The sequence below is a fragment of the Trachypithecus francoisi genome, unplaced genomic scaffold (assembly GCF_009764315.1).
Source record: "Trachypithecus francoisi isolate TF-2019V2 unplaced genomic scaffold, Tfra_2.0 Lachesis_group17, whole genome shotgun sequence".
Taxonomy (NCBI): domain Eukaryota; kingdom Metazoa; phylum Chordata; class Mammalia; order Primates; family Cercopithecidae; genus Trachypithecus; species Trachypithecus francoisi.
Genome location: NW_022681462.1, coordinates 75,957,674 through 75,985,404, shown reverse-complemented (window position 1 = coordinate 75,985,404; position 27,731 = coordinate 75,957,674). Strand labels below are relative to the sequence as shown.

At 40.2% G+C, this 27,731-nt stretch overlaps 1 protein-coding gene across 2 annotated transcripts; it reads left to right on the top strand.

Moving 5' to 3' along the window:
* Positions 1-27,677, top strand: YIPF4 (Yip1 domain family member 4). Of its 2 annotated transcripts, XM_033176092.1 has the most exons (6): positions 3-345; positions 12,389-12,542; positions 14,066-14,237; positions 18,405-18,482; positions 21,848-21,961; positions 26,575-27,676. In XM_033176092.1, exons 1-6 carry the CDS (start codon positions 267-269, stop codon positions 26,710-26,712), a joined length of 735 nt encoding a protein of 244 aa, XP_033031983.1. In that variant the 5' UTR covers positions 3-266; the 3' UTR covers positions 26,713-27,676. The 2 variants fall into 2 exon arrangements, with proteins under 2 accessions (XP_033031984.1, XP_033031983.1); XM_033176093.1 differs by lacking the exon at positions 18,405-18,482 and having other exon boundaries at positions 1-345; positions 26,575-27,677.
* The last annotated feature ends 54 nt before the right edge of the window (positions 27,678-27,731 follow it).

Sequence of the window (27,731 nt, the reverse complement as noted above, 5' to 3'; positions counted from 1 at the left end):
ATCGCAACGGCGCTGTCACTCTTATGGTCCTGTCAGGGCGCCGGCGTCGTGGTGCTTGGGTGGTAGCCACCAAGAGGACTTTGGTGGGGCAGTCTCGGGACAGCCCAGCGGCCTGCTGTGCCCGCCTCCGGCCTCGATCCCAGCTTGCACGTCGAGACTCGTAGGCCGCACCGTAGGGCAAGCGTACGGGTCGGTGCCGCGGCAGCCTCGCGGTCTGGGCCCAGCCGCAGCCTCCTCTAAAGCGGCCGGCTCTGAGGGGCCGCGAGATGCAGCCTCCGGGCCCGCCCCCGGCCTATGCCCCCACTAACGGGGACTTCACCTTTGTCTCCTCAGCAGACGCGGAAGGTGAGGCTGAGCCCTTGGAAGGGCTGTCACCGGGAGGAAGCCAGGGCCCGACGCCGTAGGGTCTTTCTGGTGCCGAGGCGGTCGTGGCCGGGTGGGGACAGGCAGCAGCCCACCGCGCCTGCCGGGCCTTCCAAGAGGCCCCGAAGGACGGAGGGAGGGGTGTAGGGAGCTGCTTTTTAAAGCATCAAGTTACTCGGTCAGCCCCTAGCTTTCCCCACACCGTCTGGTGGCCAGTTTTTCTGGGTGGCTTATTCTCTTCAAGTGGACCCACGAAACCCTAAGGTTTTATTTCTGGAATTATTCGCTGTTACTCAGAAAAAGGACAGATTGGCCAAGGGGCATCTCAAAAGAATGAGAATAAGGAAGGAGGACAGTTTTCTTCTGTTATGTATCAACAGATAACTTTTTTGGGGGGTCTGGGATAAGATTCGGCACTGCAAATACAAACTCAGTGGAGATTGCTTTTTTTGGGGGGGTCTGGGATCAGATTCGCACTGCAAATGCAAACTAAATGGTTTTTATTGAATTTGATGTCTTACCCGAGTCCCCGTTTTCCTCCCATTTTGTAGTGTTTCACCTCAGTATTCAGAGAAATTGATCCAGGTATATTGGAAATTTAGCGTAATCCAACTATGTGTTTCCAGTGGCCCCTACAGATTTCTTTGTACTATTCTGAGGAAGCGATTGTATTTTTCTACAGCACAGGAGAATGTTTTCCTCCTTTTCTCAGTTTCCTATCCAACTCATAACCTGGATATTATTCTGCTAGTCGTTTTCAAATTTTTATTGCACTTTGTGCGCCAGTTATTTTCCAGTGACCAGACTTACTGCCTGCTATGAAAACATAAATTATGTTTACTGAAATTTCAGTCTGAAAAAGAAGCTAGATTTTTCTAAGAAATTTTATGGTGTATCAGTATAGCTTGTTTTCCCTTTTGTTTTTCTTGTGCTGTTTGGCATTGTTTTTTAAAAATAGTACTGGTCATAATTTTAAATGTACAATAAAATTTTTGTCTGTCAAAGGGAACATAGCTGATACATTTATTTTTTTTCTTTTTTTTTTTTTTTTTTTGAGGTGGGGTCTCACTCTGTTGCCAGGCTGGAGTGCAGTGGTTTAATCATAGCTCACTGTAACCTCAAACTCTTGGGCTCCCATGATCGCTTCAGTCTCCTGAGTAGCTGGAGACCATCTGGTGGCTGGTTTTCCTGGGTGGCTTATTCTCTTCAAGTGGACCGACGAAGCCCTAAGGTCTGCGCCACCATGCCCAGCTAATTTTTTTTTTTTTTTTTTTTTTTGAGGCAGAGTCTCACTCTGTCGCCCAGGCTGGAGTGCAGTGGCGCAATCTCGGCTCACTGCAAGCTCCGCTTCCCCTGTTCATGCCATTCTCCTGCCTCAGCCTCCCAAGTAGCTGGGGCTACAGGCGCCCGCCACCACGCCCAGCTAATTTTTTTGTATTTTTTTAGTAGAGACGGGTTTCACTGTGTTAGCCAGGATGGTCTCGATCTCCTGACCTCGTGATCCGCCCACCTCGGTCTCCCAAAGTGCTGGGATTACAGGCGTGAGCCACCGCGCCCGGCCTAATTTTTAAACTTTTGTAGATCTCACTACGTTGCCTAAGCTTGTCTCAGATTATTGGCCTCCCAAATTGCTGGGATTACAGATGTGAGCTACCAGCCCAGCCGTAAATTTCTTTTAAACTGAGATACAGCACCCCAAAATATTTCAGTTTGTTTCATCTACATTTGGTAGCATGATGCTTAGGGAGTAATATCAACTTCAATTTCCCAGGTTTAAAAAATTGTTTCCATTAAGTATCAGAACATGATGTTTGTTCAAACTCATGTTTCTATGTATTTTTTTTTTTTTTATTCTCCCTTCCCTCAGGAATTACTTTTCTTAAATATACCTAAGAAATCTGACAATAATGTAAGTAGATAACCCATTGATTCCATATACTAAGAAACCTGAAATAAGTAAAAATCCATCAAGTTTATTCAACCTTCTCTGTATTTCCTCAGGAGACATATAGATTTATATATCCAAGGAGCTATATGTGTATGCATAATATCCTCACACAATATGATATTGTACAGTTTAAATTTAGAGTATTTTAAGTATACTACTCATTTGATCTTTTTTTTTTTTTTCTTTTTTGAGACAGAGTTTCACTCCCCTCGTCGAGGCTGAAGTGCAGTAGCTTGATCTCAGCCCACTGCAGTCTCCACCTCCTGGGATCAAGTGATTCTCCTGCCTCAGCCTCCCAAGTAGCTGGGATTATAGGCTCACACCACCACAACCAGCTAATTTTTTTGTATCGTTAGAGATGGGGTTTCACTACATTGGCCAAGCTGTTCTCAAACTCCTGACCTCGTGATCTGCCCGCCTCAGCTTCCCGAAGTGCTGGGATTATAGGTGTGAGCCACCGTGCCCGACCAATTTACCCTTTCTTAACCTCATTTTCCTCATATACAAATTGGGAATAAGAATACCCAAGTGCGCAAATATTTTGCAAATGTAAAGTATTTATTACTGTATCTGGCAGAGTTAAGTGTTCAACATATGTGCGTAATGATGAAACCCAATGATGTTGGGTTTCAGTGTTAACTGACCCCACACTTATTTTTTTATTGTTTTCCAATATGAACATTTTACTGTACAGCTCCAAGTCTTTTCCCTGGTTTCTACACGTCACATAAATTCTTGCTTCTCCCCTTTTTATACTGTTTTACTAACCATGAATATTTTCAACTTATAGACGTTTTCAGTGTATACCCTTCCTTCTAGATTCTGTCCAAATCCCTCATTCTTTTTTTTTTTTTTTTTTTCTGAGACGGAGTCTCGCTCTGTCACCCAGGCTGGAGTGCAGTGGCCGGATCTCAGCTCACTGCAAGCTCCGCCTCCCGGGTTCAAGCCGTTCTCCTGCCTCAGGCTCCCGAGTAGCTGGGATTACAGGCGCTCGCCACCTCGCCCGGCTAGTTTTTTGTATTTTTTAAGTAGAGACGGGGTTTCACCGTGTTAGCCAGAATGGTCTGGATCTCCTGACCTTGTGATCCGCCCGTCTCGGCCTCCCAAAGTGCTGGGATTACAGGCGTGAGTCACCGCGCCCGGCCAAATCCCTCATTCTTAATGATACCTATCCTTACTATTTGGCCACACATACCCTTTATTCTATTTTTTTTTTTTTTTTTTTTTTGAGACGGAGTCTCGCACTGCTGCCCAGGCTGGAGTGCTGTGGCCTGATCTCAGCTCACTGCAAGCTCCGCCTCCGGGGTTCATGCCATTCTCCTGCCTCAGCCTCCCGAGTAGCTGGGACTACAGGCGACCGCCACCTCGCCCGGCTAATTTTTTTGTACTTTTTAGTAGAGACGGGGTTTCATCGTGTTAGCCAGGATGGTCTCGATCTCCTGACCTCGTGATCCGCCCGTCTCGGCCTCCCAAAGTGCTGGGATTACAGGCTTGAGCCACCGCGCCTGGCCACATACCCTTTATTCTAAAATGTGCTTTGGTGTTTTGTCTCCATGTGTATGCAGATTCTGATCTTCATGCTTGGAATGTCTTTCGCCTCCTCGCCTCAAGTTAAAACCTAAGACTGAACTCAAATGCTCTTTCCTTGGTAAAACTTGCTTTAACTGTCCCTCAGAAATGGAAACTTCCTAATATTTTCTGTACCCCAGTACCTATCATAGAACCCATGGCATAAATATCACAAAAGAATTATTTGTAGGCCGGGCGCGGTGGCTCAAGCCTGTAATCCCAGCACTTTGGGAGGCCGAGGCGGGTGGATCACGAGGTCAGGAGATGGAGACCCTCCTGGCTAACACGGTGAAACCCCGTCTCTACTAAAAATACAAAAAACTAGCCGGGCGCGGTGGCGGGTGCCTGTAGTCCCAGCTACTCGGAGGCTGAGGTGGGAGAATGGCGGCAACCCGGGAGGCGGAGCTTGCAGTGAGCCGAGATTGCGCCACTGCACTCCAGCCTGGGCAACACAGCAAGACTCCACTCTCAAAAAAAAAAAAAAAAAAAGAATTATTTGTAGAATAAATTATTTTTGCTTTCATTTGTCTCATGTCTTTTTTTTTTTTTTTTTTTTGAGACAAGAGTCTTGCTGTGTTGCCCAGGCTGGAGTGCAATGGTGCAGTCTTGGCTCATTGCAACCTCTGCCTCCCAGGTTCAAACAATTCTCCTGTCTCAGCCTCCGAAGTAGCTGGGATTACAGGGGTCTGTCACCATGCTCGGCTATTTTTTGTATTTTTTTTTTTTACTAGAGATGGGGTTTTACCATGTTGGTCAAGCTGGTCTCAAACTCCTGACCTCAAGTGATCTGCCCGCCTCTGCCTCCCAAAGTACTGGGATTGATTACAGGCGTGAGTCACCATGCCAGGCCCAATGTCACTTCTTAATTTAAGCTTTATGGTATTGTTTGCCCTTCCATTAATTAATTCATTCAATAAGCATGCACATTTGTTGATTGCCTACTATGGGTCAGGCACTATTATAAGTACTGAGTCTATGTGTACCAAGACAAATGCCCCCAAAAATCCCAAATAGTCTATCCCTTCATAGATTTTATAGACATTAATCAAGTAATTACACAAATATATAATTATATACAGTGATAAATATAATGAAGGAAAAGTGGAGGGAACTATGAAAGGAACCTACATAGTCTAGTCTGCAAGATCAAGGAAAATTTGCTTAAGCAAGTGTAATGATTTGGATTTGTGTCCCTGCCCAAATCTCATGTTGAATTGTAATCTTCAGTGTTGGAGGAGAGGCCTGGTGGGAGGTGACTGGATCATGGGGGTGGACTTCCCCCTTGCTGTTCTTGTCATAGTGAGTACTCACCAGGTCTGGTTTTTTTTTTTTTTTTTTTTTTTGAGACGGAGGCTCGCTCTGTTGCCTGGGCTGGAGTGCAGTGGCCGGATCTCAGCTCACTGCAAGCTCTGCCTCCCGGGTTTACGCCATTCTCCTGCCTCAGCCTCCCGAGTAGCTGGGACTACAGGCACCAGCCACCTCGCCCGGCTAGCTTTTTGTATTTTTTAGTAGAGACGGGGTTTCACCGTGTTAGCCAGGATGGTCTCGATCTCCTGACCTCGTGATCCGCCCGTCTCGGCCTCCCAAAGTGCTGGGATTACAGGCTTGAGCCACCGCGCCCGGCCAAGGTCTGGTTTTTTAAAAGGGTGTAGCACCTCCACTATCTGTCTCTCTCTCCTCTGGCTATATAAAACTGCCTGCTTTCCCTTTGCAATCTGCTGTGATTGTAAGTTTCTTAAGGCATACCCAGCCATGCTTCCTGTAGAGCCTATGGAATTGTGAGTCAAATCTCTTTTATTTATAAATTACCCAGTCTCAGGTAGTTCTTTAGAGCAATGCAAGAATGGACTAATACAGCAAGTATATCTGAGAACTAAAGAATGGATGATATTTAATTATGTGAAGTTAGAGCAAATAGCCTCGTACAAGGTCCCTGAGGCAAATAAAATCCAGGTTCATTCAAAGAAATGAGAGGCTTAGTGTGGCTAGAGTATAGAGTCCAGATGGGGAGGAGAGCAGATAAGTGGGCCTGGATAAGAAGATAGGACATGTAGAAATTATTGGACTTGAACCAGAAAAGCAACTGGGGGAGGGAGATGAAGGATTCTAAATAGAAGAGTGAAATATTTGCATCTTAGAAAGAGTCTCCTGGGTACAGTGAAGAGTATGGATTGGAAGGAGACAAAAATGATTGGGGGGAAAGCAGTTCGTACACCATTATAATCATGCAGGCAGGAGTTGATGGTTTGTATTAGCTTGCTACTGGTGGTAGAAATGGTAAGTGGACAGACATGGTTTAAAAATATTTAGAGGTAAAACTGACAATTTAGTGGTGGTTTGGATGGAGAGGGAACATGCAAATAAAGCAAACCATCAAGGATAAGCTTCTAGCTTACAATGCTGGATAGATTAGTAGTATCATTTAATGAAAAAAAATGGAGGAAGACCTGAGATATCTCAGTTTTGGAATATTGAATTTTAGATGCCTTTGAGATAGATGCAAGGAAATGTTGACGGTAGGTTATATAAATCTAGTGAAGGGAACTGGATTCAATATATTGCATTTCAACCTTGGCCCTCATCTTTCTTTTTATTCCTGTATAAAAATGATAATATCTACAGCTCACAATACAGTGATCAGTAAATTGTAGATAATTACTGTCATTGTTCTTTTGAGTAAATGATAAATTTCTGTCACTCAGTTATTGTGACCATTTAGCCTATTCTTTGAAGTTCCCCCTTCCCGGAAAGGATGTCACCTCTAATACAAGTTAGTAGTGTAGACAGAGGAATCTTTAGTTTTTCCTTTTTTTTTTTTTTTTTTTGAGACGGAGTCTTGCTCTGTCTCCCAGGCTAGAGTGCAGTGGCGCAATCTCGGCTCACTGCAACCTCCGCCTCCTGGGTTCAAGCAATTCTCCTGCCTCAGCCTGCCGAGTAGCTGGGATAACAGGCACCTGCCACTGCACCTGGCTAATTTATGTATTTTTGGTAGAGATGGGGTTTCACCATCTTGGCCAGGTTTGTCTCAAACTCTATGATTCCTACTTATGAAAAATAATACCCATATAGGTCTAGTCTTATCACAAATATTTTCTATACAATATGCTGGTGAAGTATGATATATAGTATGTAATGGGTACAAGAATAACTTTTTTTCCTTTTTGAAAACTGAAAATGACATTTTAGCCAACCTTTCTTAGGGGATTTAAACAAGGTTTACTTTTTTCATTAATCTACTTACTTTCATGAGTTAAAACTCATAAGGCATTACACAAATCTACAAATGTGTTTAAATTGCATGTAACTATAAACACATACACACAAATGAGCGCATGTCAAACTGGTGAAATCTGATTAAGGTCTATGGATTGTACTAGTGTCAGTGTCCCTGAATTTGATAGTTATGTGAGTTGGTACTATTGGGGGGAACTGGGTAAAGGGTACATATGACCTCTCTTTTCTATTTTTGTAACTTTCTATGAATCTATAATTTTTCAAAACAAAAAATTTAAAGACATAAGACAAAAGAAATTTCATCTTTTTGTTAATCAGATAAATTAATCAGATAAATTACAGAATTTAATTATTTACAATATGAAAATTTACTGATAATATTTGATAGAAAAGCTACTAAAGCCATAAACCAGAATAACATGATTAAAAATATAACCTAAGACAAAAATTTATACAAGACATTGAAAGAAACATTTTCTTTTTTTTTTTTTTGAGATGGAGTCACACTGTGTTGCCAGGTTGGAGTACAGTGGCATGAGCTCGGCTCAGTGCAACCTCCACCTCCCGGGTTCAAGCAATTCTCCTGCCTCAGCCCCCTGAGTAGCTGGGACTACAGGTGCACGCCACCACGCCCACCTAATTTTTGCATTTTTAGTAGAGACAGGGTTTCACCATGTTGGCCAGGATGGTCTTGATCTCTCGACCTCGTGATCCGCCCGCCTCGGCCTCACAAGTGCTGGGATTACAGGTCTGAGCCACCGCGCCCTGCCGAAAAAAACATTTTTTTACAGAGTAACATGATCAAGCTCCAGTATTGGTCTAGCAATTAAAAAATTATGCACATGCATCAGTTTCTTGATCTCTTTCATAGGCCTGTGTATACATTAAAATGGTATCCTTAGGCCAGGCATGGTGGCTCGTGCCTTTAATCCCAGCACTTTGGGAGGCCAAGGCAGGGTGGATTATATGAGGCCAGGAGTTCAGGACCAGACTAGCCAACATGTTGAAACCCCATCTGTACTAAAAATACAAAACTTAGCTGGGCATGGTGGTGCCTGTAATCCTAGCTACTCGAGAGGCTGAGGCAGTTGAATCACTTGAACCTGGGAGATGGAGATTGCAGTGAGTTATGATCATGCACTCCAGCCTGGACAACAGAGAGACTCTGTCTAAAAAATAAAAAAATAAAATGGAATCCTTATAACTCAAATGAAATAATGAAATTTATTAATATCTTTTAGTGCAAAAACATATGCTTGTTTTTGTTTTTGCTGCACAAATACACAATTCTGGGTCATACTGAAGCACACGTAGACTTCATTTTCAAGTCTGAGATGAGATGAAATGAGACAATTTTTGTCCTTGCTCTTGTTGCTTGTTAAATAAGGAAAAGCTTCTTTTTTTTTTTTTTTTTTTTTTTTTGAGACGGAGTCTCGCTCTGTCGCCCAGGCTGGAGTGCAGTGGCCGGATCTCAGCTCACTGCAAGCTCCGCCTCCCGGGTTTACGCCATTCTCTCGCCTCAGCCTCCCGAGTAGCTGGGACTACAGGCGCCCGCCATCTCGCCCGGCTAATTTTTTGTATTTTTTTAGTAGAGACGGGGTTTCACCGTGTTAGCCAGGATGGTCTCGATCTCCTGACCTCGTGATCCGCCCGCCTCGGCCTCCCAAAGTGCTGGGATTACAGGCTTGAGCCACCGCGCCCGGCCAGGAAAAGCTTCTTTATATATGTGAATGTGGCAAGTGCCACAAAATGTTCATTGTTTATTGCACGATACTTTTCTTTCACAGAAATCGGGAACTTGTCTAGGGGCAGATCAGTAGTAAATTTCATCTTTAGTGTACTGTCACACTGCACTAAGTTTTCCTCTTTCAGATTCTCAGGCTGAGCAGAAGATTCAGAGAAAGGATCCCATACCCACTCATACATTTGAGTTGAAAGGGAAGAAAAATTCCTGTTAATTTTGTTGTGTGAGTTTTCCAAAGGTGGCTTTCAGTAAGACTTGAAATTTACTGATATTCTTCACTCTGAGCCAAAATAGCAGTAGAAACATTTTTAAAATTTCCTTTTACAATAGATTTTTTAAAATATTGTTTATTTTTAATTCCACTTTTATATTTATTATCTTTACATTGTTTTTACTTAGAAAATGACAAGAATATTATAGTATAGTAAGTAGAAATTAACATAAAGTTCATGTTTTACTATCTGGACATCTATCCAAGAGCTGGCAACCAAACTAGCTCGTTCTTACTCTGGTTTAAATTAAGTCAGCCATGGTCCTGGAGTGATTTTTAATTGTTTTCTTGCTTTCTGACATCATTCTCCACTTGTTAACTTGATAACATGTTAAACTACTGCCAAGTTTTTGGAGTTTCCTGTTCTTTCTCACTCACAATTATGTCTTGGGGATCCTAGGGGAGTTGTCAAACTGCTATTGCTGGCATTCCCACATGTGTCCTTGATATTTTTCTACTTTACATGGAACAGAAAGTACTACAAAATCTGTAAGCTGAAGATGCTTTTTTTTTTTTTTGAGACGGAGTCTCGCTCTGTCACCCAGACTGGAGTGCAGTGGTGCGATCTCAGCTCACTGCAAGCTCCGCCTCCCGGGTTCAAGCCATTCTCCTGCCTCAGCCTCCCGAGTAGCTGAGACTACAGGTGCCCACCACCATGCCAGGCTAATTTTTTTGTATTTTTTTTAGTAGAGGCGGGGTTTCACCATGTTAGCCAGGATGGTCTTGATCTCCTGACCTTGTGATCCACCCACCTCGGCTTCCCAAGGTGCTGGTATTACAGGCATGAGCTACCGCGCCCGGCCTGAAGATACCTTTTTGAGGTTCTTGCATCCATGCCATGACAAACTGCTAAATAGGTACAGTTCTTAAGCACAACATTCCTTAGCACTATAATTTATGTATCCTTTTTTGCTTTAGATTAAGGCCTTTAAGGGCAGTCCTTTCTAGAAACCAAGAAACAGTTGTTAAGGTCCTTTCCAGCCTCATAATTGCAAAACCTCCAACGTCACTGCTGTACTAGTGATTTCTGGATCTAAATCTTCTTGGTTTTTTTTTTGTTTTTTTTTTAATTTTTTTTATTATACTTTAAGTTCTAGGGTACATGTGCATAACGTGCAGGTTTTTTACATATGTATACTTGTGCCATGTTGGTGTGCTGCACCCATCAACTCGTCAGCACCCATCAATTCGTCATTTATATCAGGTATAACTCCCAATGCAATCCCTCCCCCCTCCCCCCTCCCCATAAATCTTCTTGTTAAATCAAGAAAAAACACTCTTGACCTAGTGCGGTGGCTCACACCTGTAGTCCCAGCACTTGGGGAAGAACAAGGTAGGCGGATTACCTGAGATCAGGAGTTCGATACCAGCCTGGCCAACATGGCAAAACCCCCGTCTCTACTAAAAATATAAAAATGAGCCAGGCATGGTGGTGCACGCCAGTAATCTCAGCTACTCAGGAGGCCGAGGCAGGAGAATCACTTGAACCCAGGAGGTAGAGATTGCAGTGAGCCGGGATTGCACCACTGCACTCCAGCCTGGGAGACAGAGCAAGATTCCGTCTCAATAAATAAATAAATAAATAAATAAGAATTAGCTGGGCATGGTGGTGTGCACCTGTAATCCCAGCTCAGGAGGCTGGGGCAGGAGAATGGTTTGAACCCAGGAGGCGGAGGTTGCAGTGAGCCAAGATGACGCCACTGCACTCCAGCCTGGCAACAGAGTGAGACTCTGATGCAGAAAAAAGAAGAAAAGAAAAAACACTCTTTGTATCTATTAGAAATAGACTTTTAAATTCCACCTCTCTCATTTCAACTTAGATTAAGATGAAGTAGCAAGCACTTTTAAGAGAATATTTTAACTACATGATTATATGATAACATATATAGGGATTATTTTTAAACTTTAGGTGGTGAATTCAAATATACTTGTATTTTATCTCTGAGTGAGCTCCTTTATAAAAACTTTTTAGAATCATATAATGTTTAACCTGGAAAGAACTTTGAATAGGATACTAGGACCCAGAAAACATGAATGATTTGCTGTATCAGTTAGTAGCTAAGCTGGGACTTAGCTTCAGAATGTAAACGTTTGTCAAACTTAATTGCAGGAGTTGTCACAAGCAGACCAGGATGTGACTCATAGAGTATTATGCAAATTAAGCTCTTTGTACTGTATATGAAAAACAGTTTTTTGTTTTTTAAGGAAACTAACTTTGGTGTTGGTTGGACATGATCTCCAGAGAAGTATCTATCTGTGTTAGAGTGTTCTGGTTGGTTGTTTCCAAAAGTATTTTTCTGAAATAATACTATAATCATGTGACTTGCACTGACAGTGTTGATGGTTGTTTATTAATGTATATTGTCTGGTCCTACAAATGTGCTTTTTCTTTTTAATCCCTATGTGACCTCAGGCAAATCCTTAACTATTTCCATTGTTTTTAACTGGAAAATACGGCGTTAGTACTACCATGATTATCTGTAACTCCTAAGATACTGTGCGGACTTTACACGGAATTTATTTTTTAATGTGGATAACTGAATCTCTTCACCTCTTTTTAGAGCTGACCTAAAAAATAAAAACAAAAACAAAACATAGCCCTTTATTTATTTTTGCCAAAACTAAAGATGAATGATGTAATTATGTGAAGAAAAGGGACATTTTGGCTGAAATAACAGGAACTCTTACCAGATTTATCAAGAACTAAACATTAATATATGAAACACTTAGCATAGATATGTGATGATTTAAATGAAAGAATGTGTGAATGAATAAATACATGAAAAGGTAGAGAGAAATTATCTAGAATTTCCTTTAGCAAATAAATTGTCTAATAGTTTGTATATATACATATGTAATACCTCTGAAAAGAATTTATTCAGTTACTTTGTTCTGAGGCACATGGTATGTATAATAATGAAGGAATCCAAAATGATGTCGTGTAACATATTTTGCATGTATTTTCCATTGAAATTTTAAGGAATTACTGTTGTTAGTCTAGATTCTGGTACCAGTCTGGCTAAGTAGCTGTGAAACCTTTTGTATGTCTTTTCACTTCTTTCATCTTTCATTTTATTCTTACAAAATAAATGATGGTTTTTAGATATCTTATCACCATAAAATTTGAAGATTATATGCAATAGCAGATGTTCATAGAGATCTTCAAATGATAATTATTTTAGTTGAATATCTGCTCACTTTGGTTAAGATTCACACATTGTTTCTTAGTTTATATAGTTTTGTCCTCTTTTCTCTTAAGATCTCAGTGGTTCAATAGCATCCCCAGATGTCAAATTAAATCTTGGCGGAGATTTTATCAAAGAATCTACAGCTACTACATTTCTGAGACAAAGAGGGTATGGCTGGCTTCTGGAAGTTGAAGATGATGATCCTGAAGATAACAAGCCACTCTTGTATGTAAAAATAATAATACATATTTTTTGGTTTTTAGAGCTAGTCAGTGGGATGATTATGTTCTTTCTTGTTATGTAGAGAGAAAACATTAACCTTTTCAGTCAAAAGCTATAGCAATTGTCAGTTTTACTAGCAATTTAAAAAACGGAAATAATAATGAGAGAATATTTTTTAACCAATTAAAAAACAAAAATTAAAAGAATGGTAATCCTGTATCTCACACACATGTATGTCTACTCCAGCTTACCTGGGTCTATCAGCTATCTGAAGTAATCATGCAATTTAAAAAAGCAAGGCTCTTAGGTACTTGCTGTTGAAATTAAGTTTCGGACAAATTAAGATTTCCAAAAAGATTACCACTCCAAAATCTCTTCAATATAGAAATTCTAGAGCTGCCACTGGGAGGAGAGCTACATATAAAGAGGCTTTCACTTTCTTTATAGTATCTGAAATTTTGTGGTTATCTGAAGAAAAAAGTAAAGAAATAATTTTGAAAAGAAGAACCTATGGCCTTGTAAAATTGAGGCATTTCTGGAATCTTCTTTGTATTAATTATCAGTAGAGTAAGTGCTGAAACATCCTATGTTTCTTAATGTTAATACACCATATATTTGCCAGGCATAGTAGCTCAAGCCAGTAATCCCAGCACTTTGGGAAGCCGAGGTGGGCGGATCACTTGAGATTAGGAGTTCAAGACGAGCCTGGGCAACATGGCGAAACCCCATCTCTACTAAAAATACAAAAAAAAATTAGCTGGCCGTGGTGGCACGGGCCTGTAGTCCCAGTTGCTCGGGAGGTTGAGGCATGAGAATCGCTTGAACCTGGGAGACAGAGGTTGCAGTGAGCCAAAATTGCACCACTGCACTCCAGCCTGGGTGAGAAAGCAAGACTCTTGTCTCAAAAACCAGCAAAAAAAACATATATCATCAAATCAAAGACACTATTGATTATAAGATGAAGTTGTTTTACATATTAGAAAAGTGCAAAGGCAGCATAAAGCTGGGACATCAAAGAGCTGTCTCCTTATTAGTGTAAGGATGAATGAGAAATAACTTATACCAGAAAGAGACAGCAAGGAAGTTTGCTTCAGTTTGGCAGTGGATAAGATGTTGAAAGAAAGAAAGAATTTCCCCAGAGAATGTAAAACCCACACTGGTTCTCATATAGGTTTGCCATCTGAATTAGGCCCAAAAAGTCTCAAGCAGAAAATTTTACTAAAAGTTTTCTTAAATAGTGCTTCCAGGAGACTGGCAAAAGGAAAGGTAAATATTAGAAACACTTGATGTCACTCCAGGCTGACGATTGTAAGATACCAGTAATTGAGATATATCCGACATTTTGAGATGTTGGAATGTTAAAAATGTACACCTTGGAGTTAGTGAAATGTGGCACTTCAAATGCAAATGTTTTGTTGACCTATAGAGATTATACTGTCTTATTTAAAGTTTTCTTAATTTTTTTTGCAACTGTTTTAGTATTCGTAAATGTATGCCTTTTGAGAATTTTTATTTTAAAATTATAGGGAAGAATTGGACATCGATCTAAAGGATATTTACTACAAAATTCGATGTGTTTTGATGCCAATGCCATCACTTGGTTTTAATAGACAAGTGGTGAGAGACAATCCTGACTTTTGGGGTCCTCTGGCTGTTGTTCTTTTCTTTTCCATGATATCATTATATGGACAGTTTAGGGTAAGTATATCTTATTTTATACAAATTCTAAATATTTTGAGAGTTTCTTTTTTTTTTTTTTTTTGAGAAGGAGTCTCGCTCTGCCACCCAGGCTGGAGTGCAGTGGCCGGATCTCAGCTCACTGCAAGCTCCGCCTCCCGGGTTTACGCCATTCTCCTGCCTCAGCCTCCCGAGTAGCTGGGACTACAGGCGCCCGCCTCATCGCCCGGCTAGTTTTTTGTATTTTTAAGTAGAGACAGGGTTTCACCGTATTAGCCAGGATGGTCTCGATCTCCTGACCTCGTGATCCGCCCGTCTCGGCCTCCCAAAGTGCTGGGATTACAGGCTTGAGCCACCGCGCCCGGCCGAGAGTTTCAAAAATTAAATATAAGATATTAACTGTAATATACCATATTATGTTTGTGAAATGCTTTACCCGTTGTTTCTCACTTGTTTGTTCCTAAAACTGTTCCATAATTAAGTAAGTGAGGAGTACCTTAGATTAATGCTTTCATAGTTTTCCACATCATGATTCACATAGAATGGCCAGATGTGGTGACTCACACCTGTAATCCCAGCACTTTGGGAGGCTGAGGCTGGTGGATCACGAGGTCAGGAGATTGAGACCATCCTGGCCAACAAGGTGAAAACCTATCTCTACTAAAAATACAAAAAAAGTATCTGGGTGTGGTGGTACACGCCTGTAATCCCAGATACTCGGGAAGCTGAGGCAGGAGAATCGCTTGAACCTGGGAGGCAGAGGTTGCAGTGAGCCGAGATCGCGCCACTGCACTCCAGCCTGGCGACAGAGTGAGACTCCATCTCAAACAAACAAACAAAAAAAAGTATTAGTATTTGTATGGCACACTGGGGTAAATGGATAGAACCACTTCCAGCTGACCAGAAGTCACCAGAAGGGCTGCTCATGTACCTTCTGATTTTCCCAAGAGATTAACAGTTTGAAATGTAATACTCATATTCATATTTCTTACCTTTTATTCATTCATAATTCTGTTCTTAAAATGACCATTACTTTAAATGAATGATGAGAAGGATTCCATCAGTGTTTGTTTTTATACTACTACTGGTATTTTAATCCCTTTGTCCTACTTTCAGATACTTTATTACCAAAACACAACATATATACATCACTCCCTCATGCAAAGTTTAAGACTTTGAGGGGGTAAAAAGTTACTGTTCACCACAGGGATTTGGAAATGAATGAGTTTCTGGTGTCTGCTCTAATAAATTGCTACAAGCTTAGTGGTTTTAAGTAATACAGATTTATTTCACAGTTCTGAATGTCAGAAGTCCAAAATGAGTCAAAAAGCTTTGACCAAGATCAAAATGTCTACAGGGCTGGTTCCTGTGGAGGCTCCAGGGCAGAATCTGTTGCTTGTTTCTTTTACTTCCAGAGGCTGCCAGCATTCCCTGGCTTCTGGCTGCATCACTATGATCTCTGGTTCCATGATCACATTACCTTCTTCTCTATTGTACTTAAATCTCCTTGAGTTTCCATCTTTTTTTTTTTTTTTTGAGATGGAGTTTCATTCTTGTTGCCCAGGCTGGAGTGCAATGGCGTGATCTCAGCTCACTGTACCCTCCGCCTCCTGGCTTCAAGCGATTCTTCTGCCTCAGCATCCCAAATAGCTGGGATTACAGACATGCACCACCACCCCCAGCTAATTTTGTATTTTTAATAGAGATGGGGTTTCACCATGTTGGTCAGGCTGCTCTCAAACTCCTGACCTCAGGTGATCCGCCTACCTTGTCCTCCCAAAGTGCTGGGATTACAGGCTGAACTGCTGTGCCCAGCCTCAGTTTTCATCTTTTAAGGACAATTGTTACTACATTTAAGGCCCACCAAGGTAATCCAGAATAATCTCTCCATCACAAGATACTTTATGCATTACTATACTAGTCCTATTAATGTTTACCCTAGATTAGTAAATATCAGATATCAGATATTTTATATCAGATATTCTGTTTATATCAGATATTCTGTTAAAGTGTTGCAAAGACCATTGAAGAAGGTGAATGGGGACTCTGGTCTCCTACCTACCACTGATTCTTCATCTAGAACATCTCTGATTGTATCTGTTTTGTATAATCTTTCATCTGAACGAAGGGTTCTAAGGTTAAAAACAGAAGATTATGGCCGGGCGCAGTGGCCCATGCCTACAGGCCAAGGTGGATGGATCATGAGGTCAGCAGTTCAAGACCAGCCTGGCCAAGATGGTGAAACCTCGTCTCTCCTAAAAATACAAAAATTACCTGGACATGGTGGCAGGCGCCTGTAATCCCAGCTACTCGGGAGGCTGAGGCAGAGAATTGCTTGAACCTGGGAGGTGGAGGTTGCAGTGAGCCAAGATCGCGCCATTGCACTCCAGCCTGGGCGACAGAGCGAGACTCTGTCTCCAAAAAAAAAAAAAGGAAAAAAAAAAAACTAGAAGATTACTATACCATCATAGAATGTCACTCAATTTGGATTTACTTGATGTTTTCTCATGATTTAATTTGGATTATGCATTTTTGGCAAGAATATCACAGAAGTGACATTGTCCCCCTCTCTGTATACTGACAGGGAATGTGTGATACTGATAACGTCTTATTACCGGTGATATTAACCTTGATCACTTGGTTAGGTGATGGGGTAGTATCTGTTCAGTTTCTCCAGTGTAAAGTTACTATTTTTCTCTTTGTAATTAATAAATATCTTATGGAGGTACTTTGCAACTATGCAAATATTCTGTTTCTCATCTAACTTTAGACTACTAATTTTAGCATCCGTTGGTAGATCGTGCATGCAGTAATTATTACTATAATGTTTACAGAATGATGATTTTTCTGTTTCCCTCATTCATTTTAGTCTTTCAGTTATTATCCAGTACTGTCATAATTTATTTTGTTGCTCAGATTTTTCAAGCTTTAACCATTGGGAGCTCCTTCAACTTGCCTTCTGTCTCGTTTCAACATATCCCATTCTTTTTTTTCAGTACTTCCTTTCCTTCTTACTTCACACAGTGTTCTGGGCTAATCTTGTATTTTGCCTGCCCTAGCCTTGGAATCAATCATTCTTTTTTTTTTTTTTTCTTGAGACGGAGTTTCACTCTTGTCACCCAGGCTAGAGTGCAATGGCGAGATCTCAGCTCACCACAACCTCTGCCTACCAGTTTCAAGTGATTCTTCTGCCTCAGCCTCCCGAATAGCTGGGATTACAGGCATGCGCCACCATGCCTGGCTAATTTTGTATTTTTTTTAGTAGAAACGGGGTTTCTCCATGTTGGTCAGGCTGGTCTTGAACTCCCGACCTCAGGTTAGCTACCCACCTCAGCCTCCCAAAGTGCTGGGATAACAGGCGTGAGCCACTGCACCTGGCCAACCATTTATTTAAGAAGTCCTACTTCCTTTAATTAGGAAATGATATTTAGAAACCAGTTTCTGGGGCTGGTCGTGGTGGCACACTCCTGTAATCCCAGCACTTTGGGAGGCTGAGGTGGGAGGATCACTTGAGCTCAGGAGTTTGAGACCAGTCTGGGTAACATAGTGAGACCTGGTCTCTCTTAAATAAATAAGTAAATAAACAAATAACATAGCAAGACCTTGTCTCTATTAAATAAATACATAAATAAAATAATAAATAATAAACCAGTATCTGGGCAATAAATGTGCTTATGTTGCTACTGGGGTGTTATATCTAGACCATCCCAGCAGACAGAGCTTGAAAATATAAATATATGTATGTATCATTACACTAAGTTTGAGGAGTTAAAATTGTCTGAAATGGCTTCCATATTCTATTACTTGAATAAATATGTAACATAAATTTTAAAGACTTCCAGAGAAGATTGATAACTTACTTCAGAAATAAATTTTTCTTGTGGGATGCTGTAAAACAGGGGGTTGATAGTAAACACTTTTTTTTGCAATAATCTTTTATCATAGATTTTGAAATACTGAGGTTTCTTTAGGCAATTGATAATTGCTAAGATTTTAATTTGGATGTAAAATTGTATCACACATTGTATTCTTACTAAGTTTTGGAATGATACCTGAGAGCCCACATAACCTCTCTATGACCTGAAATTGGGCGTGCTAAGCTGTCGTTTATGGCAGAGAATTGAGTTATTGGAAAATTATCAGCTTATTTGGTATAAAAATATTAATTGCATGATGTTTCTCCCTAAGGTGGTCTCATGGATTATAACTATTTGGATATTTGGTTCACTAACAATTTTCTTACTGGCCAGAGTTCTTGGTGGAGAAGTAAGTAGTTTATTTTGAAAATAACCTTTCTTTTTTATGGTGAGCTTGATTTTTGATACTGCAGATATCATCATTAGCTATACAAGAAACTGTTTCTTATCCCAGAATTGCTTTATGCTAGTTCCTTTAAGATGATCAACATTAGTATTGTGCTTACTCAATAAATGGTACGAGAAATGAGGAAAAAGAAAATATCCCGTCCCATTTATGAAGTAATTGCAGCCTTTTAGGAAGCATATAATTTATTTTTTTATTTATTAATTTTTTTTTTTTTTTAATGGAATCTTGCTTTGTCATCCTGCTGCAGTGCAGTGGGGCAATCTCGGCTCTTTGCAACCTCCACCTCCTGGGTTCCCAATTCACCTGCCTCAGCCTTCCAAATAGCTGGGATTGTAGACATGTGCCACCACGCCTGGCTAATTTTTGTAATTTTAGTAGAGACAGGGTTTCACCATGTTGGCCAGGCTGGTCTCGAACTCCCACCCTTAAGTGATCCGCCCGCCTTGGCCTCCCAAAGTGCTAGGATTACAGGAGTGAGCCACCGCGCCCAGCCAAAATTTATTTATTTATTTATTTATTTGTTTGTTTATTTTGAAGCAGAGTCTTGCTCTGTCACCCAGGCTAGAGTGCAGTGGTGCGATCTCGGCTCACTGCAAACTCCGCCTCCCGGGTTCAAGCAGTTCTCCTGCCTCAGCCTCCCAAGTAACTGGGATTACAGGTGCCCACCACTGTGCCCAGCTAAGTTTTGTATTTTTTAGTAGAGATGCATCTTAGCCAGTCTGGTCTTGAACTCCTGACCTCATGATCCACCCGCCTCAGCCTCCCAAAGTGCTGGGATTACAGGCATGAGCCACCATGCCCGGCCTATTTCATTTTTTTTTTTTTTTTTTTGAGATGGAGTCTCACTCTGTGTCACCCAGGCTGGAGTACAGTGGCATAATCTCGGCTCACTGTAACCTCCACCTCTCAGGTTTAAGCGATTCTCCTGCCTCAGCCTCCCGAGTAGCTGGGATTACAAGCACTTGCCACCCTGCCCAACTAATTTTTGTATTTTTAGTAGAGATGGGGTTTCACCATGTTAGTCAAGCTGGTCTCAAACTCCCGACCTCAGGTGATCTGCCTCGGCCTCCCAAAGTGCCAGGATTACAGGTGTGAACCACTGCACCCAGCCAGAATTTATTCTTAACAGAAATTCTCAAATGTTTTGATCTCACGTTGCCAAAGAGATTTGTAACAATAAACCAACTACATTTTAGCATAAACAATACATTTAAAGAAAAACAACCATATTTTCCAAAACAAAAGAGTTAGAAGCATAGCATTGTTTTACATTTTTGTAACTAGTTTTAATGTCTGGCTGAATGGAAATTGGATTCTAATATATGCTTTATCCATTCAATCTGTTAAGATGTATTACTTTGGCTAAAGTATCTGAAGAAAATAAGGCTTTATACAGGTATATAATTGAAAAGGGAGAGTATTTTAGTAACCTTTTCAGATGATTGTGAATATTCTCTGATATCATACCAGAACTCAAAGGGGCTGGATGCCGTGGCTCATACCTGTAGTTACAGCACTTTGGGATGCTGATGCAGGAGGATCGCTTGCGCCCAGGAGTTCCAAGACCAGCCTGGGCAATGTAGGGAGACCCTATCTCTTTAAAAATTAGCCAGGCATAGTAGTGCGTGCTTGTGGTCCAAGCTACCAGGGACTGAGGTAGGAGGCTTGCCTGAGCCTGAGGACTTATGGCTGTGGTGAGTTGTGTTTGTGCCACTACACTCTAGCCTGGCTGACAGTATGATCTTGTCTTAAAAATAAATAAATAAGGACTTTTGAGCTGGGTATGGTGGCGCATGCCTGTAGTCCCAGCTACTTGGGAGGCTGAGGCAGGAGGATCACTTGAGCCCAGGAGTAGTTGTTGGTTTTTTGGTTTTTGTTTTAGCCTGGCCAGTATGGTGAAACCCCGTCTCTACTAAAAATACAAAAATTGCCGGGCGTGGTGGCTCACACCTGTCATCCCAGCACTTTGAGGGGCCGGGGCGGGTGGATCACTTGAGGTCAGGAGTTCGAGACCAGCATGTCCAACATGGAGAAACCTCATCTCTACTAAAAATACAAAATAAGCCAGATGTGGTAGCATATGCCTCCAATCCCCGCTACTTGGGAGGCTGAGGCAGGAGAATCACTTGAACCCGGGAGGCAGAGGTTGTGGTGAACCATGATTGCACCATTGCACTTTAGCCTGGGCAATAAGAGCGAAACTCTGTCTCAATAATAATAATAATAATAATAATAACAAAAATTAGCCGGGCATGGTGGTACACGCCTGTAGTCCCAGCTACTCAGGAGGCCGAGGCAGAAGAATCTATTGAACCTGGAAGGCGGATGTTACAGTAGCTGAGATCGCACCACTGCACTCCAATCTGGGCAACAGAGGGAGATCCATCTTAAAAAAAAGTTTCTTTTTTCCCTTCTATTTTCAGTTTCATAAGTGAATGATATTAGAATATGTTCGATCGAGCATCTTAATAAAACTCTTTAATTAATTTAGAGTAACATCTGTGAAACTTTTTTACTCTGCATATGGAAATTTAAAATAATTCTAATAGACACAAAATTATATTTGTTTATATATTATTTCTTATGTCCTAGACAAAATCTAGTATAATATATGAAAATATATATCATTACGTTTTTTGGTAATTCAAGACTGTTGTAGGAGTTTAGGGGCCTAGATTTTAATTTGAACACTGACACCTTACTAGCTTTGCTTTCCTAAGCAAAGCATTGTCTGTCTCTAAGAATCAATTTCTTCACAATTGGGACAATAATGCCTGTTTCATAGGGTTGTTATTTCATTTGATCTCCACAGCATGTGAAGCCCTATCACAGAACTTGGCATAAAGTAATCACTAAAAAATATTTTTCTCTTCAGTCTCTCCTGGCCACCTTCCCTTTCTTTCTGGTCTGCATTGGTAACATCTAGGTTCTCTAGACCTTGGATTTTTCATCTGAATGGGATGGTTGTAGTCCCTTTAAATAATTCTACAATTTAGGGGAAGTAGTGACAAAATGTAATGTAGAGATATACTGAAGGTAGTATGAAACTCAAGAGAGAGGTAAATGCTGGAAATGTAGATTTGGGTATTAGCAAATTTATTTTAATTGAAACCATGTTGGTTGGTGAGACTGCCCAGGAACATGGGAGACTATATGATAATTTGAAATAATGAGTGTAATAGATTATGATTTATTCTTAATGCTCACATTTATTTGAATACAGCAAGGAATATGTGGTGTTCAATTTTGATTAAAATGAGTATCTTGATTTCTATGACATTTTTTGAAATTTTCAAAATTCACAGGTTGCATATGGCCAAGTCCTTGGAGTTATAGGATATTCATTACTTCCTCTCATTGTAATAGCCCCTATACTTTTGGTGGTTGGATCATTTGAAGTGGTGTCTACACTTATAAAAGTAAGTTAAGGATTATGTATTACATACTTGACTGTTTTCCAGTATCAAAAGTATACTAGGCCTCTAGCTGGGAATATTGTGATATAAAACTCTTTATCAAACCGTTGGTAGTATTTTGGAAGTGACCTTTCTTACTGATTTTACCAGTTATATTTCTTTTATTTTTTTCCTTTTTAATCACCAGATATTACCTTTTGTCTAGGGGGAAAAACAAAGAGCAAATCAGGTTTCAGGATATTATAGTCAGATTTTTTTTTTTTTTTTTTTGAGATGGAGTCTTGCTCTGTCACCCAGGCTGGAGTGCCTCCCAGGTTCATGTGATTATCCTGCCTCAGCCTCCCTGGTAGCTGGGACTACATGTGTGTGCCACCATGCTGGACTAATTTTTTGTTTTTAGTAGAGATGGGGTTTCACCATGTTGGCCAGACTGGTCTTGAACTTCTGACCTCAGGTGATTTGCCTGCCTTGGCCTCCCAAAGTGCTGGGATTATAGGCATGAGCCACCATACCCGGCCTGGTCAGCATTTTTTAAATGTTGAATTTAAAAGTTATTTTCTGTATTTATAATATGAGTTCATCTGACAGATTTTGAGGGGGATATTTATTTAATATTCCAGTGGACATTTATTTAGTAACTGTTACTCCTGTTTGAATAGTAACTTTCCTGTCAAATATGATAGATGTGGTTCTAATAAATTGGATTTTCCGTAATGCAGAGATCAGGACTTCTTTGTGTTATTTATGTTAAATTAACGTATGTACATACACTTAAACATTTACTGATAAGTATTAATAAATAGTAATGTATTTATTACTATTTGAGTAATATAACTTAAACATTGAAATTTATTAATGTTGAACAACTTTGGGGAATAAGTGACTGCTTTGACACATGTATGTATATTACACAGTGAATATAGTTTTGTTCTTTATGGAGAATGGAACTTTTAAAGACTATGACTTTCAGAACTGATGTTATGTAACCTCCACATGAAAGTATTTGTTTTTAAGTAGCTGAGCCAGTTGAAATTATTGCTAATTTCAATATAAAAGAAATAATGATTCCTTTTAGAATTACTTTAAGCTGATACTGATAATAAGCATTGGGTATTGAAAGTGTAGTTTTTGGAACTAATCAGTTCTAAATTCAAATCCTGGTTCTGCCACTTAGTTGTTGTCTGGTCTTCCAAGGTATCTTAACGTTTCTTACCGTCACTTTGTTGTTAACAATGGTAAACTTAACAACTGCGTTTCAGGGTTCGTTACAAAGAGTTTAAAGTATATATAATGCTGACCAGGCATGGTGGCTACCGCTTATAATCCCAGCACTTTGGGAGGCTGAGGTGGGTGGATTACTTGAGCTCAGGAGTTTGAGGTCAGCCTGGGCAACATGTCTAAACTCCATCTCCACAAAAAATTAGGCAGATGTGGTGGCAGGTACCTGTGGTCTCAGTTCCTTGGGAGGGTGAGGTGGGAGGATTGCCTGGGCCCATGAGGCTGTGGCTGTAGTGAGCCATGATTGCACCACTGCACTCCAGCCTGGGTGACAGAGCAAGACCCTATCTCTGCCTAGTACAGTGCTTGGCACAGAGTAGGCACTCAAGCTGTTGTTATTACAAATATTATAAAATAGGCTAGGTGTGGTGGCTCACCTTCGTAAATCCCAGCAGTTCAGCAGGCTGAGGTGGGTGGATCAGTTGAGCCCAGTTTGAGACTCAACCATTTATCCAAAAATACAAAAATTAGTTGGACATGGAGGCATGCACCTGTTAGTCGTAGCTACTCAGGAGGCTGAGATGGGAGGATTGCCTGAGGAGGTCGAGGCTGCAGTGAGCGGTGATTGTACCCCAGTGTAGGCGACAGAGTGAGACCTTGTCTCAATAAAAATCCAAATTATAATATTTTGAGATCATCTTTGTGTTTAAACACTTCAGAGACTAAAGAGACCTTGTTTTCTTCTTCAGTATAACCCTAAAATCTTTTTTTGAAATTGGCATTATTAGAACTTAAAGTCTTAACGTTGCAGCAGATATTTAATTACTCCTATTCCAGCCTTAGTGAACATACCACTCACTCACGATCACTTCATGGTGTGTGTTTTTTCACTTGGGTTAAGCTTGTTTCTGAGACTACTCCCAAAATGGTTAAAACCGTTGTTCTCTGGTCATTTTTAATAATGTAGTTCATCTGAAAGTTGGACCTTAATATTCTTTATACAACATATAAATCATTATAAAATGGAAAACTCTTTTTTATATCATTAAAAATTTAGAGTAAAATTGTTTTTAAACTTCAGACTATTCTTTGGCAAAATTTTTTTCCTGATCACTTACTCTTCTGTGAGTTAGTGAGCTATTACACATTTCTTATTTCAGTCTGATGTTTGTTGAGAAATATGATGCGAAATTAGTCAGTAAACTCTAGCATTAGAATATATAGTTTAAGTGCACTGATTTTATTTAACATCAAATCTCATAATACTTATCACTCTTCAACCATTTATAATGAAAACAGTCTAATCATGAAATACAAATGCAATTTGATCAAATTTTATTTTATATATTTCCCTGTACTTTTGTGTATGTTTGAATTATTTTGTAGGATTACTTTTTTTTTTTTTAAGTTCAACAAACCCAGTGGAAAACTGGACCAGACCAAATACATTTTTTTTTTTTTTTTGAGACGGAGTCTTGCTCTGTCGCCGGGGCTGGAGTGCAGTGGCCAGATCTCAGCTCACTGCAAGCTCCGCCTCCCGGGTTCACGCCATTCTCCTGCCTCAGCCTCCCGAGTAGCTGGGACTACAGACGCCCGCCACCTCGCCCGGCTAGTTTTTTGTATTTTTTAGTAGAGACGGGGTTTCACAGTGTTCGCCAGGATGGTCTCGATCTCCTGACCTCGTGATCCGCCCGTCTCGGCCTCCCAAAGTGCTGGGATTACAGGCTTGAGCCACCGCGCCCGGCCCCAAATACATTTTTAATAAGTTTGCCAATATTTAGTTTTTACCTGTATAGCAGTGATTCTCAACTGAGGTCGATTTTGTCCCCCAGGGGACGTTTGTCGACATCTGGAGGTATTTTTCAGGAGTGTTACTAGTATATAGTGCGTAGAGGGCAGGGATGCTGCTAACCATCCTACAATGCACAGGATAGCTCCCCACAGCCAAGAAGTATGCAGCCTAAAATGTCAATATTGCAAGGTTTAGAAACTCTGCCTTGTGCCAGGTCTGTTCCTATTATAGTTTCCCTGATTTCCCTTGAAGTTTTTCCTTAATTTTATGCTGTAAAATGTGTTAGTTGACTACATCAATAAGTATTGCATAAGTTTCCAGTAGAAATAATTTAAAAGTATGTATGTGTGTAATCCAAAAACTATAGTATACTTTATTTAAACTCTTGACCAAAATGTGGTCTTTTTTTTCTCTTTTTTATTCAACCCTGTATTTCTACCTATTCCTGGGGAAAATTTTAATAAATATTAAGAATAAATATTGTATAAAATTTTTACTTAATCAATTTTCTTATTTAGAAGGAAAAAGAAAATTTCCTACTTTGCAGGAATTAGTTTTCTCTCAGTAATTTGCTGTAATAATAGTTTTTTCAAAAGTTGGCTAATCATAATTACCAGGGAACTTAATTTAAAATACTGATAACTAGATGCTTCCCTTAGAAATTATAACTCAAAGAAAAAGAAAAAACTAATAAGGGCCGGGCACGGTGGCTCAAGCCTGTAATCCCAGCATTTTGGGAGGCCGAGACGGGCGGATCACGAGGTCAGAAGATCGAGACCATCCTGGCTAACACGGTGAAACCCCGTCTCTACTAAAAAAAAAAATACAAAAAACTAGCCGGGCGAGGTGGCGGGCGCCTGTAGTCCCAGCTACTCGGGAGGCTGAGGCAGGAGAATGGCGTAAACCCGGGAGGCGGAGCTTGCAGTGAGCTGAGATGCGGCCACTGCACTCCAGCCCGGGCGACAGAGCGAGACTCCGTCTCAAAAAAAAAAAAAGGCCGGGCGCGGTGGCTCAAGCCTGTAATCCCAGCACTTTGGGAGGCCGAGACGGGCGGATCACGAGGTCAGGAGATCGAGACCATCTTGGCTAACACGGTGAAACCCCGTCTCTACTAAAAATACAAAAAAAAAACTAGCCAGGCGAGGTGGCGGGCGCCTGTAGTCCCAGCTACTCGGGAGGCTGAGGCAGGGGAATGGCGTAAACCCGGGAGGCGGAGCTTGCAGTGAGCTGAGATCCGGCCACTGCGCTCCAGTCCGGGCGACAGAGCAAGACTCCGCCTCAAAAAAAAAAAAAAAAGAAAAAGAAAAAACTAATAAGTTATAATTCAACAGAACTAGAGAGTCCCCCAAGTCTCTTTTTAATAGGCACCCCAAGTGATTCTTATGATAAGACAGGTTTGATAAGACCACATTTACAGAAGTCAAGGAGTACAGCAAAGATGGACATTCTAAATAAGTTTTTAACATTTGTAACAAGTTTTGCTATTTACCAAAATTGGTTGTTGATTTTTTCAAAATACTGTAAACACCATATTTACTCTATGATATCCAAAAAGTTAATGGACTTGCTAATATGCTGCCTTTTGTCTTTTTTCCTTCTTTTAAAGCTGTTTGGTGTGTTTTGGGCTGCCTACAGTGCTGCTTCATTGTTAGTGGGTGAAGAATTCAAGACCAAAAAGCCTCTTCTGATTTATCCAATCTTTTTATTATACATTTATTTTTTGTCTTTATATACTGGTGTGTGATCCAAGTTATACATGAATAGAAAAAGATGGTGTCACATTTGTGTGTAGGCTGGGAATTCTTGCTGAAGAAATTGGAGAAAACCTGTTGCTGGCAAAATTTTACACGTTCCAGATGGAAAGGGAAGTTTAAGCGCTTTTTAAAGCAATATTTTTTTTGTATTTAATTAAGCAATTGCAGTTATCTGGGATTTTTGGGTCAGAATTTTAAATTCTGCTTGATTCTACATATTCCAGTGAATAAAATACAAAAGCATTGTGTTTTTAAGATTGTGTCAATATTCACCTAAAAACTTGTGCCAAAAGCACCTGGATTGGTAATTGTATTTCACTTGAAGGGTAAATTTGACGATATCCTGATAATCTAAAGTGCAATTTTTTTCTTCAAAATGTTTTCTCCAGCATCACAGATCCTGCAGATATATATTTATATTTATACATATATATTTATGAAATAATTCTTATTCACAAAATATATTTCTGATAAACATTAAGATATTAAATCTGATGCGCAAACTTTTTTTAATTTGGCCATTAATCTTTTTTATTTAAAAATTTAAATTTGTTTTTAAAATTGTATATAATTTTTTAAACCTCACACATGCTTCAATACTTCCTTGTTAAGAATTCTTAATAACTACTAAACTGATTTTAATAGTTGCTGATATATATTTGGTTTGTTTGGGTATACTTTTCAAAACCATTTTTGAATGTCTGAACATCTGATTGAAAGTTTCTGTTTATCTTTCTGACCAAGGAGCAAGAGGTATAATGGATATGGCATTCATTAAAATCGTTACTAGTACAAAAACAATAATATTTACAGCATCAGTAAATATTTTTAAGTGGTACTTCTAAATCATAAAAGTTGGAGAAAGAGATCTTTAAAATCGTGTGGTCTTAAACAAATGTTATATGAAGTAGAAAAAAATAAAATACTTCCCAGTTGTGTGTTTTGTTTTATAGCACCATGTCCTGTATTACTTGATATTTTAACAAGTATCAGGTACTCTCTAACAAAT